The sequence below is a fragment of the Myiozetetes cayanensis genome, unplaced genomic scaffold (assembly GCF_022539395.1).
Source record: "Myiozetetes cayanensis isolate MyiCay16 unplaced genomic scaffold, myiCay2020 scf9, whole genome shotgun sequence".
Taxonomy (NCBI): Eukaryota; Metazoa; Chordata; class Aves; order Passeriformes; family Tyrannidae; genus Myiozetetes; species Myiozetetes cayanensis.
This window is the reverse complement of record NW_026088185.1, coordinates 27,417,254-27,429,778: the sequence shown is the minus strand read 5'-3', so window position 1 is coordinate 27,429,778 and position 12,525 is coordinate 27,417,254. Positions and strand designations below refer to the sequence as shown.

The 12,525-nt window shown below is 43.5% G+C and overlaps 2 protein-coding genes across 2 annotated transcripts in view; one reads left to right on the top strand and one right to left on the bottom strand.

Annotated features, from left to right (window-relative positions):
- SLC49A4 (solute carrier family 49 member 4) overlaps nucleotides 1-4,706 on the bottom strand; it is a 70,960-nt gene extending 66,254 nt beyond the window's left edge. The window contains exon 1 of the mRNA XM_050339634.1: nucleotides 4,060-4,706. Coding sequence (XP_050195591.1) covers nucleotides 4,060-4,381 — 322 coding nt within the window. The 5' untranslated portion in view covers nucleotides 4,382-4,706. The remainder of the gene's footprint in view (nucleotides 1-4,059) is intronic.
- The window catches only part of HSPBAP1 (HSPB1 associated protein 1), a 37,485-nt gene continuing 29,608 nt past the window's right edge, over nucleotides 4,649-12,525 (top strand). The window contains exon 1 of the mRNA XM_050339631.1: nucleotides 4,649-4,873. Within this exon, the coding sequence (XP_050195588.1) occupies nucleotides 4,837-4,873 (37 nt within the window). The 5' untranslated portion in view covers nucleotides 4,649-4,836. The remainder of the gene's footprint in view (nucleotides 4,874-12,525) is intronic.

Below are 12,525 nucleotides of genomic sequence, written 5' to 3'. Positions count from 1 at the left end.
TTAAAAAGGACCAAGAAACTGTGTTCAATGTATTCCAAAAGTTACTGAAAAATATCACCATTCTATTCAATTTGTTTAATGTGAATTATTGTAAAGTATGTAATTCTTCATTGCCTCTTCTTGCTTATATGGGAACATAATGAAGACTGACATGTACTGCTTCTAGGTCTCACCTTGTAACTAGGAGCTTAATAAAACCCCTTGGTGAACCAGGTCCAGGGAAGGATGTAAGCTTCTGATTTCGAGTTAGATATATAAACATCCTAACAGTTCTGTGTGCTTGTATTTACAGCTCTTGGGAAATGAAACACTTGAGGCACAAAACGTACATAAACACTCAAGCATCACGTGACAAATTGTAGCTAATTTTAATCATGTAAACAACAAGGGTCCATCCAATAGCACACTGAAGTAATTTCCCATTTAATTTCAGTCTTATTGAAACTCTTAAAGGTAATTAGAATTTAAACAAGGACTCTCTAATCCTGTTGCTGAAGAAAATGCACCAAATAGTAAGATGTGTAGCTCCATAGCACACTCCATCTTTTAATCTTTCTTCACGAAGAAAGATTAAAAACCAACCAAGACAACATCGGTAATTCTACCTACAGAAAAGTGTTTTCAAATCCACCCAAAATGGCACATACTCAAAAATGACACATGCAAACACAATTCCTGAGTTTCAACATGCACCCATCCCAGAACAGGACTAAGAAACATGACAGATGCCACTGCTGTCCCTAATACTGCACCCAGCCAAGGAGCATGGAAAGCTCCCTGAGGGCTGCCTATCAGCCTGAGGAAGTTGGGAGGCAGGGACAGAACTCACTCCCTGAAGAACTTCCAGTTGTCATATGTGAGCCTCACTATGCAACTGAAAATTACTGTGTTTTAGGGAACAACAAGAGATCTGCAAAAATACAAAGTAGCATCAATTTACATACCTTACAGAGACAAGAGCTAAATCCAGGCTTCCTCCAGTGCCTCAAAGACCCTTTAAAACACTGTTAACACTCATCAAAAAACGTCTATTCCTTCTGAGTCTGTTCAGATCTTCAAGTAAGATTTTATTTTTCTTTTGCAATTACAGCCATCTGAAGACCATCACTACCTTCCTGATGCAAATTTACCCTAAATTTCATAAAAAACACAATATCCCTATAGATCCACAGGAACATGGGCTTAAGTCAACCAACACAGTTTGTCATGCTACTTCTGGCACCAAGGCCTATTCCGGGTTATCAGAGTCCTTGGGCCATGTGTACAATTGCCAGTAGTATCTTCTGCAGAAATTCCACACGGATCCAGAAGTGACACCCTCTATACACCTTTCCCAGCCCTCATATTTCTCCCATTCTCCAACTACGTTGCCTGTGCCAGCTGCAAACAGCCCTCCACAAAGAATCCAGGAGATACTCTCAGCAGGCCAGGAGGGAAAAGGTCAAAAAGGCCAAGAAACTTCTTGAGGTTAGAAAACTAAACACTGCTGTCCTCTCTTCTCAGATGACCCCACACTTCTCTCAGAAGCTGTGATGGAACTGAATCACAGAGCCCAAGAAATGCTTCTTGTAAGTACAACTACTAACACGCCTATTCCTGAATATTTAATCTTGCAATTTCTAATTAGTTAAAAGCTTAAAAAAAAAACCAAAACCTGACCAAACTCTTACAAGCAGTACTGAAATAGGAAGCAGGCACACAAATAATACAACAGAAGGTTGGTATGAATACAGATTTATGTTTTCAACCATGTGCTGCAATGAACAACTAAAACCCAAAAAGACAAATACTTTTGGACTTGTTGTGAAGCATCGTAACACAAAATCAGACTTAAGTGACAGCAGGCAGCTACTTACCAGTTAGATTTACCTCTGACTGTGAAGTATAGGACTATCTAACAGCTAAATCTCCTCTCAGATTCTGACATGCCTCATCTACAGTGTCATACTTCTGATACATGCCAGGTTTTACATGTTGACACTTCACAAATACATTTTTTCCTGACAGCTCCCTTGCTAGCCAACTCCAATGACAGATGATTGAAGCCACAGAGTAAATGGTGTAGCTTGCCTATATTTAATGCTACAGAGAGTAAATCTGGTGTAACAACGTGTGAAATACTGCCCTTGCAAGGTCTGATTCAACCAACTTCACAGCTTCAAAGCAGCAGAGTCAAACTCCTCCTGGTACACGATACTCCAAAGAGCAGGTAACTCCCCACAATGTGCCTCCAGGGAAATGTGTCCCATGGGAGAGCTGGGCTCAGGAGCTGTCCCCTTTGCTCCTGAAAAACCAAGTGGCAGGACTCCACCATCACTTCCAAAGTGAACAGCAGCACATTCTCTGTGGGAATCATCCAGACTCAGAAAACAGCATAAAAGAAACACCAGAAAACAATCAGGGCCCTCACAAAATCTGCTGCTGTGCAAAGAACTTGCTCCAGAGCCCGTATGTACTCCTTATGCACACAGCCAATGAGTTGAGATGCTCTATTCAGGTTACCAAGAGAAATTCCCCTGACAAGGAAAGCAGTAAAGCAAAACCAAAGGGGTAGGTCATATCTGCACCTTCAATAAACATGGAGATTAAAAAAGAAAAAGTAGGAAAAACACCCAAGCAATCAGTTAAGGAAATGAGGAAAACACCTGCATACGTATTCTCATTAAAAGAAGCTACTTGTGAAACCAAGAAATCGAGCAACTACATAACTGATCACATTATAAAACAACAAAACACTAATGTCCCTTCTTCAGTGAGTTACTTCAAAACTTTTTCAGTATTATTTTGCATTGCTTAGGACCAACTTCATAAAAAATGTAGAAATAAAAATACAGACTCAATTCTATAAATACAGGCTCACATTTAGCTTTACTTCCTTCATACCATGAGCAGAGTCAGTCTTCACTGTACAAACCAAAGATAATTAACAACACTATTACACATCAGTCTAGACAGATATTGCTGACTTAAGTCTAAATGGCTTGAGAGAAGACTGGTTGTACAGCCACCATGGACTCATTTGGAAAATATATTTTCAGCCCAGTAAATTTTATTCCTGCAATGCCTCTTCAGATTTAGGAAAAGCAATTCTAATTTGGAGACACAGTCCTTCTCAAACACAACTTTCTCCCCGCCTTTCACTTTCCCCTCTTCCCTTCCCACAAACGAGCTATTAATCCCTAAATAAATGGAATAAGCACTTAACATCAGGAGCCACAAGGGTCTGTTGGCTCCTATCTCCTGTTTAAAGGTCTGTTTAAACAGGAATTAAAATAAATCGCTTCTGTGGGTTTAGGCCCAAAAGCTCAAATCTGCAAACAGAGGTACTTGACCTCACTGGAGCAGCCCCTGGAGCAACCAGATGAACCACGCAGGCCCTGGAGAAGTTCTCCAGAGACAAACACCATTTTCAGAAGTATGCTACCTGAACACAAATTAGGGAACTGTCCCCTGTGCTCGCCTTCTGAAACACCAAAGCGCAACTTGTGGCTTGTGTTCCCTGTCTTTGCACCTCCCTAGCGCAGTGAAAAGCAAACCACAGACTTCGTGTCCACCCTGCTTTTAAAATGAAGTACTTCTTTAAGATGCAATGGCCGCCCTGAGCAGCGACATTACTTGACCCAAACATCTACGTGTGTTTGTTTCACAGCTGATCACCAGAAATCGCGACCACCTCCAGCTCAAACAGCCGCACGCACGGCAATGCCAGGCTGGCACACAGGTCTCCAGACTCACACCTCAGCTGCGACGTCAAATGCCCTAATTCCACTTTGCTTTAGGAACAGCTTAGGTATCTTTCTTGTAAATGGACTTTAATGTGCCTTCGTTTGGACAGCGTGCTGCAAACAGCATTCATGATGCCTTTGGAGTATTACTCATCCCATTTTAAGGCCGAGGCCACCGGTCCCGAGTGTCTCCGGTGTGATGCCCCCTCCCCCGGCCCCAGGACCGCGGTGTCGGGGGGACACGGACACGGCGGCCCCGCCTGGCCCGGGGAAGGTGCAGGAGCGGGGCGGGAAGGCCCGACCCCCCGGCCCCGCCGCCCCCGGCCCCGCTCACCCTTCTTGTCCATGAGCCACATGAAGAAGAAGCAGGGCGCGAAGCCGATGGGCCCCCAGAAGACGAGCAGGGCGATGTCCCAGCCGCTGAAGCCGAAGGCCAGGCGGGCCGAGTTCTGGATGGGACCCCAGGTGTTCCACACCAGGCCCTGCGCGAAGCCCAGCAGCGAGAACAGCAGCAGCACCAGCCACCGCCGCCCGTACACGCGGCCCGACAGCGGGGGCAGCCGCCCCGCCGGGCCCCCCGCCGGCCCCCGCGCCTGCTGCGGCGGCGGCGGCAGGAGGGGCCGCCGCTCCTCCGCGGTGCTCCAGCCCAAGCCCATCTGCGGGGGCGCTGCCGGGGGCCCGCGGGGGAGCAGGGGACGGGGCCGGGCACAGGGACACCCACACCTCAGCCCCCGATCGCGGCAGCGCTGCCCCGGCCCGGCACAGCCGCATGCGCGGTCGGGGAGGGCCGGCGGCCGCCTCCTTCCTCCGCCGGCGAGGGGAGGAGGGAAGCGGCGGCGGCGAGAGCCGGGCCCGCCGCCCGCGGGGAGGGAGCCGCGCCGGCGGGCAGCGGGGGCGTGCGGGGTGGGGAGGCCACCGGGCCGTCAACTCGGTCCGGGGCAGACGGGGGGGCGACCCCCGAGAGCCGCTCTCGGGATCACCGGCGGGGCCGCGGAGCTCCGGCCGTCACGCCACCGCCCGGCTCCGCCCCGCCGCCGCTGCCGGGCCGCGCTGCCCCTTCCGCCGCCAAGGCGGTGCCGAGCGGAGCCTCCGCCGGCAGAGCCGCAGGAGCATGGCCGAGGCGGAGAGCGGCCGTCCCCCCGCGCCGGGTAGGTGCCCCCGGGCCCCAGCGCGGGGACGCTCCGGGTCCGGCCCGGCGGGCACGGGGAGGAGGAGGCGGCGGCTGCAGCGGGGCCCGCTGTGCCGCCCCTGCCGCTCCTCCTCCCACACGTCCCGCGCAGCCGAACCCGCGTGGGTACCTGCGTGCAGGGAAGTACACAGCGCAGAGTCTGTGCTTTTAAAGGGAGAAGGAAAGCGTGTTGAGTTGAGGTGGTTACAAATCAGCCATGGGCCGAACTGGGGGGGAAAAAAGCAGTAGGGTTCAGGTAAAACCTGCACTGAAATCCATTATGAAATAATTCGAGTGAATATACCATCATGTGGGGGACACTGTGCTTATTAGAAACTAGTACCATTTAAATAGAGTGAAGTATATATTCAGTTAGGTTTTGTGAGAATTTATCTGTATATCAACCATCTGCACTTGTAAAATTAATGGCTCATATGCTGCACAGTGCTTCATCTTCCCTAAAAAAAAAAAAAAAAAGGTATTTCAGTGTGGCTTGCTTAGACATTCTGTCACAAAGTCTGGAAGTTGGCTTGATAAATGCCTGTGTGTGTAACTGGGGAGAGCTGAACAGTGGGATCCCCACAGGCTGGTTTTAGATCCAGTGTCAGTGTCATAACTCCTGATGTGCTGGACAGCACAAAGCTGAATTTCACGTGGTGCTCATCCCCCAGTTTTGTAACCAAACCCACAGACTCAGATGAAATTCTTCATGAAACATGAACATTGCATTTTGTTTAGTTGACACAGCTCTGTTTGCTAGACTGAAGGTGCAAAAAGGAAGTATATGCTGACCGAAATCAGCACAACTATGATGAAAGAGCAAACTATATTTTGTTTAGAAAAGTTCAGGAAATTCCCCAGGACAAATAAGATTCATGCACATTTAAATAATGGGGGGACATGCAGAAAATAAACTTAAGTTTTAGCTTGCTGCGTACAGCTGTAGTGACAAAAGTACAGTAAAAATACAGGATGAGGTTCAGATTTCATCATGACTGTTGGATATTCTGGTAGTGCTTTAGGGTTCCAACTAAGATTAATTCCCTGTTTTACTAAGTCTTTTTCATACATATACCACCTCAGTTTAGCCTATGCCAAAGTGTTCTTTCAATTAAAAAGAGCTATGTTAGTACTATAATTTAAGTGATTTGGTGGCATTTAGCCAAAGTGCTGTTATTTGCAGAGGTAAAGAAAGTGAAAAAATACTTCTCTCTTTGAACATTTTTTCAATTAATTGCAGTGGTTGTGGAGGTTTCGTGTTTCTAGTGGCAGGAAACCCATCCAGAAATAAAACAAGTGGGTCTTTGCAGTGTCCTTTTAACTGCAAAAATTGCTCGTGCCTCTCATTATTTGCAGAGTCAAAGGGAAACTTGGGATCTAAGCAGAATAATTCTTTGATAACTTATCATACGATGGGTTTAAAGATACTTCAACTCTTGCATGGGTCAGCAAGAAAGAAAGAATTCTAAGAAACAGCAGCAAACTAAAGGGGCTGTCAAAATAGAAAATCTAGGTGTATTTATTATTGACTTAATCATGGTTTGAATAATTTATTTTGATGGCTTGATTTGAAATTGCTCCATCTTTTCCTAGCTTCACAACCCATATGCGCATCTTTCAGTCATGGCCTGACCTTTTCCATTCCAGCTATTTAATTAACACAGTGTAATATTCTGTGTGAATTATTCTTGTTTGCAGGATATGGTACCGTTTAAATTTGTTAATGCAAAGGAGCAGTGCATTGTTGATAAACTGTTGGAAACCAAATTAGCTTTATCTTGCAGCTAGCTGATTGTATTATTTCACTCATGGGTATAATAATTCTCTAAATATGCTAATTTCACTCTTTTCTCCGTGTGGTGACATTTTTACTGTTCTCATTACTGACATTTGTAATATTTGGGATGGGGAAATTTTTCTTGCTTTAACCTCATTATAATGTAGCTAAAGAGATTTGAATGTTATCAGATGAAATGCACATATAGTCAGGCTAGTGGAAAGGTTATTTTGTCTCCTGGCCCATAATTTTCATGTCTGTAGCAGGACTTGCATGGCCTTAATGGCACCTAGATCCAAAACTGTGAAGCAGATCCCCATCTAGGTACCAATTACCCAACTACAATAGCATATCCATTGGTTGGTGCCTCCATTTCTAACCTAAAACCTCTCAAGGTGGCTGCATGTCCATATTCATGCCTGTCTGCCTGTGTCTGGCCTAAAACATTCTGGAATTCATCTTAGGAGGAGTTGGTGGCCTGGAGCTCTGATAGACTAGTGATGACAGACAAATATTACGTGGCTGAAGCTGTTATTGCTGCCAAAAGCTCATCCCATCCCTGAGGCAGACCTGGCTGATCCGCTTCAGAGTTGGCACCTGTAGCGTGCCGATTTAAACTTTAAGCCTTAAGAATATAAACTGAGGCTTTGACAGGTTTGTTATAACTTGAGGCATTCGGAGAGTCCAGTTCAGCTAAAACATATCTATCATGTAATGATTGAGCTGGGCAGTCCAGGAGAGTATCCTCCCCATGGAGCAACCAACCCCCAGTTCCTAGTGCCTCAGGATGTCACGTTTGCTCTCTGCAGTTACCGTGCTTTTGACAGATTTGTTCTCCATATGACTTTCTTCAGAGATACCTGATAAACTTCAGCATCCCCTTGGTTCTCATGCCTCTCTCCCAACAACTCCTAATATCATGTGTACAATCTTGTCCTTTTTTGTGTCAACTCATACCCTTGCAATGTGACAAGCTACAAGTGATTGTATATCCTACAAAGTCTAGAAGCATTTTGGCACAAAATGGGCAGAACCTGAAGTTAATTCAAAGATTCAAAAGTGGCATCTAGCCAATTCTGAATATTCCTTCCAGCATCTAAAAAAAGGCCTGTTTTCCAGGGATTTCCCTCAATTTCTAGACTTCTACTGGAATTGTGACAATGCAGTTTCAGAGCTGTGATAAACAGCACTAGTGTAGCAGGGAGCTCTAAGGGATGTGTTCTTTACACCCTGTCTTGAACAGCACCCCTGAAGGTGAGCCTGTGAGGTGTGAGTAAATCCTGTTCTTCCCTCAAGTTTTGACATCCCTCTTCTTCTAGTTAGTCAGGAACAGGTTGTTTAAAATCTGTTCTGTCTTGGGCTTGGTTTGGGCACCTTCCAATCTGTGTATTCAGTAACTTTCAGTATCTTTTCTTGCCACTCTTTTTTATTGAGAAGTTGGTAGACTCTAGCTCTAATGTCATAAAATGATTTCCTTGTACTTCAGGAGGAAAACGATTTTACAGTGAGTGCTTCCTTTTTCTGGTATCAACAGGAAAAGAAAATATGAACACAACTTCAGCTTATGAAAGCCGAACAGTTTTATTCTTAAATTCAAATGCCAATGTTTTCCAGTGGGGAATTGATTTATACCTTTAGATTGCAGGCTGTGTATATCCCCATTTCAAAGTCCCCATTGTAGTGGAGTGATTCTAGGTTTGTGGTGAGACAGAGCCCATTCTAGGGTGCTTTAGGGAGATGTGCTCCTTTTTCTTGTGGAATCTACCTTTGTGGTTGGCCAGTGAAAGACATGTCACCAGATTTCCTGTAGACCACACTAGAGGCTCTTTACTGTAGTTCTCAAAAGGAATATGCAAAAGTCACGCCTGACTTGGGCTTTGAGCATATTTAAAACATTTTGTACTCCATTTATGCCTGTTCTGCCATTCATCACCTGCTTAACAATGAACACGTAGGTGATGATTGTACCTTCTTTGAGGGGGCGGTGGAAGCTGCATGATGTCTTTCATCGAAGCTCATTTTGATGAGTACTTCCCTCCCTCACTTAGACAGCCTTCAGGCTCCATGTCTTAGGTATTTTAGGGAGTTGTTTTAGAAAGGTTATATTGGAGCTTCAACCTCATCAGACCACTGCCCTCGTGTTCTTTCATTTTGCTCGGAGCCAACCTGCGCAAGTAACTGCAGGCAACATCAGTGGAGTATTTTGCCTCCCAAAATTGTGTTAGGGAAATTCAGTTTCAAAGGCTAATGGTCTCCTCTATTCCTGAAAACCTGAGAATTACGGAAATGAACTGAGTCATATGAGGATTTAGGCTTGAATTGGAAATACAGGGTGAAAATCTCCACCTGTCTCCTTGGGCTAGGACTGCCTCAGTGCAGCTCTCATTGTCTGTGATTCCAGCAAGAAAAGATAGTCATAGTGCTCTGGTACTGGTCTGTCTATTGTGTCTCTGATGAGTGTGTTTCTCATTTCTGATCAGACTGTGCCATTGTTCTCCTGTTATCATTCATCGAAGCAGCAAGGGGTAACTTAATTACTGCTCTGCTGTAATTAACGATGTAGGCATTAGGGAGTTTGTTTCTGTTGGTCTGGCCAGTCAGGCTTAGCTGTCGTACAATAGGTATGCTATGAGCAAATGAGTCTTCTGAAGACCTGATTGTCTGGGAAGGTGTTTGGGATTAAGGACATAAAGCTCACAAAATGCTGTTTGCCTTTCTGAAAATATTACCCTGTCATGTAATTCTGCATGTATTATTTCTTTATATGTGCTTTTCTGAAGAGGGATGTACATTATTTAAGTTTAAATTATTCTATGCTTTGTGATCACAGACACAATGAGATCTTGGGTATAAGTATTTTAAAAAAGAGTGATGGTGAAGTAGTTTGGATGTCTTGGTATAAAAGTGCAGCTTTAACCTTTTGCAGTTTTATTATTTTGCTAATGTTCAGGTAGTTCTGTTAAATTTCCATGTAGCATGTGCTTTTGCTGACTGGACTTAGAAGACGTTATTGCTTCTAATACTAGTATTAAATCAGACATTGTTTGGCAGAGTGGTGTTAATGTTTAAAAAGAATATGAAAATATTGAAAGTCCTCTACTGAGAGGAGTTTCCCAGGTATACTACTAGGTTGAAAAATATTGAGTTTTGGTAAATTTTGCATATTGCAAGAAGTTTCCAAGATGATTCAAAGCAGCACCACTGTCACCGGTTCTTGTAAAATTAAAGGTCATCTTCATTCTCCAGAAGTGCTGCTGCAGCTGATTAGAACAGGAGTTCATAGAGATCTGAGTGGAGACTTGGGCCTGCAGTCCTTGATCTTTTCTGACATTTAGCTCTTGATGTTTACAGAAAAAGAAACTTTGCAGACAGTTGTCATTTAAAAAAGAAAAGAAATAAAATCTCTGAAGGGAAGATGGTAAAGATAAGTTGACATCAATAGCAGCAGTTTGTTGTATTATGAAGTTGTGAAAGATAATCTGTGTAACAAGGCTGTGCATTTTCAGTAAACGCAGTTTTCTTTTATGTCTAATATTTATATTAAAAAAACCCTAACATTAATGAATGTTAAAGTTGAAAATTAAATTTAAAAAGCTTGGTAGTTTACATTTTTGTGCGCTGTTTTAGGTCAAGTGTATCCTTGACGTTATGTCAAAACAAGATTTTAGTCTTTGTGTGAACCCCAGGGTTCAAAACGTACACTGTTAACAGTTTTTCACAGGCAAAATTCATGTTGCTGCATGAGAACCTTTATAAAAAGAAATAGCAACTTGAAACAAAGGTTAAACTCACTGCTGCTTATTTTATCCATCCTGAATGAAGTGGAATGATGTAAACAATGGAATAATAGCTGTGCTTTTTGTTTAATATTCCTGTAATAATGGCAATTGCTGAACCTTATATCCTCCCTGTGCATGTTGGTTACTGTACATTTCAGAAACTGTTCTTGAGGTTCATGCGGTGAGTCTCTTTCCATTCAATAATTTATGTAATTCAAAAATAGCTAGTATAATTTCATTCTGACAATTAATTACACCTCTAATTGACTCAGTCATTAATCATAATTTGTATTCTGTATAGTACAATAGCTAACAAAGTCATGTATACTACCATCATAACCCCTTTGTGGATCAAATTCAAAAGGTTCAGTTGTATTAATGACTATTACAGTGTTTGTAGAAAAAAAAACCTGTATTTTTAGAATACTATTGACTATTTACTACAGTAGCTTTTGGGAAAACAGGGTATTTTAGAAGACTGAGATTCTTTTCTTGTTGCCATTTTGAAGTACTTGTCAGTCAAGTTTGCAGAACAGAACAATAATAAAGTCACAAATGGTTACAGTTTCCATTCATCTATATAAGAGTAGGGCTTTTGTATTTATTACTGACAAAGAATAGAAAAAGAAATAGAAATAAACCTTACTTACAGTGTGAACACATTTTTTTTCCTTAGAAATACACACATTAACTCTCTGACATGCCAGTTCCCTTAACTTCAATCATAATGTTATATTAGTATTAATTTTTGTATTAGGTTTTCCATTTATTCAGAAATGTTGTCAGAAAGTGTCAGAAATCAGTGCCAGTGGGGTATCGGGAAGAAATGGCTTTGCTACTAAATTTCCTCAGCAGCAGTTGGGTGTAATTTACACCCTGCAGACAGACAGAAGGTGGAATTGTGGCAGCCTAGCATAAGGAAGAACAAGGAAGTCTGCCCTTTTATTTCCTGGTGGAAGGTTTTGGTCAAAGACCATAGTCTTTTCCTCCAAGCATTTCTTCTGCTGTAGGAGACCGGTGGAGCTGAGGTCATTCAGCATTCAGTTCATTAGCTGAAAACCAACTCGACTGCTTTCTAAACATGCACTACAGGATGGGAGGAGAACAGACAATAGGCAGGCGCCGGCCAGGGGTTCAGGAAGAGCTTTCTAGGAAGAGCCTAGGAGGATTTACAGGAAGAATTTCATAAAGGTATGCTTGAGATGACACACTGTCATTTAGGACGGGGACGGGGACGGGAAGTCCCTCCCAGTGGTGTATTCTGGGCTCAACCCCTTACTCCCCCCTGAGGAGTCTGGCAGCAATTTTCTTTGCTGTATCGGAAGGACAGTTTGAGGTTTGAGGGCATAGTCCACACTCTTGGCTTACTTCACATCTTGAGTCACTTAGACTTAACATAAGAAAAACTGTAAGATGCTCAGCCCTACCACGGGAGGACTGGAAAGTGAGTCCAAATTCCACTTTTGGACTTTCTTTTCTTTTGAGGTCCTCCTTCCATGGTGAGGAGAGGAAGGAAGGGTGTGTTGACTGCAGGCTACCAGACTAAGCTTCAGGTGCCAGTCTTACAAGTGCAGACTGGTCTGTCCTGAGAGTCTCCATGCCTCTCCTTCAGTAACCAAAATATCTATGCAAATCCAGGTTAGCTGCCTGCTGGCTGTGTGCATTTACTCTATTAACATTCCCAGAGTCAAAACTAATAGTAACAACAGTAACTGGTCAGGAAGTAATACCTAGATGTTTGTGCAGCCTATCCTGAAAACTACGTGCGTGTATTCAGAGAGATTTCTGTTTGCCCAGAGTAGGCTGATTATAGTGCATAGCGCTGTAATCATATGCAGATTATTTGAAGTTGTTTTCTAATTTACAGAGGCAATGTAGTATGAAACCATTAAATGTGACCTCCAAACCAAGTCACTTCTGTTTGGATGGAGAGTTTGCCCATCCTCCCCCATACCTTCTCTTTTCATACTCCTGGTCGTTGAGTAAGAGTAGTTGGTATTTTGGAGGTTAGGTGATTTTTTGAGTGACCTGGCTACTCTGTATTAATGTATTCAAAATACCAGTTTTTAAATTTTT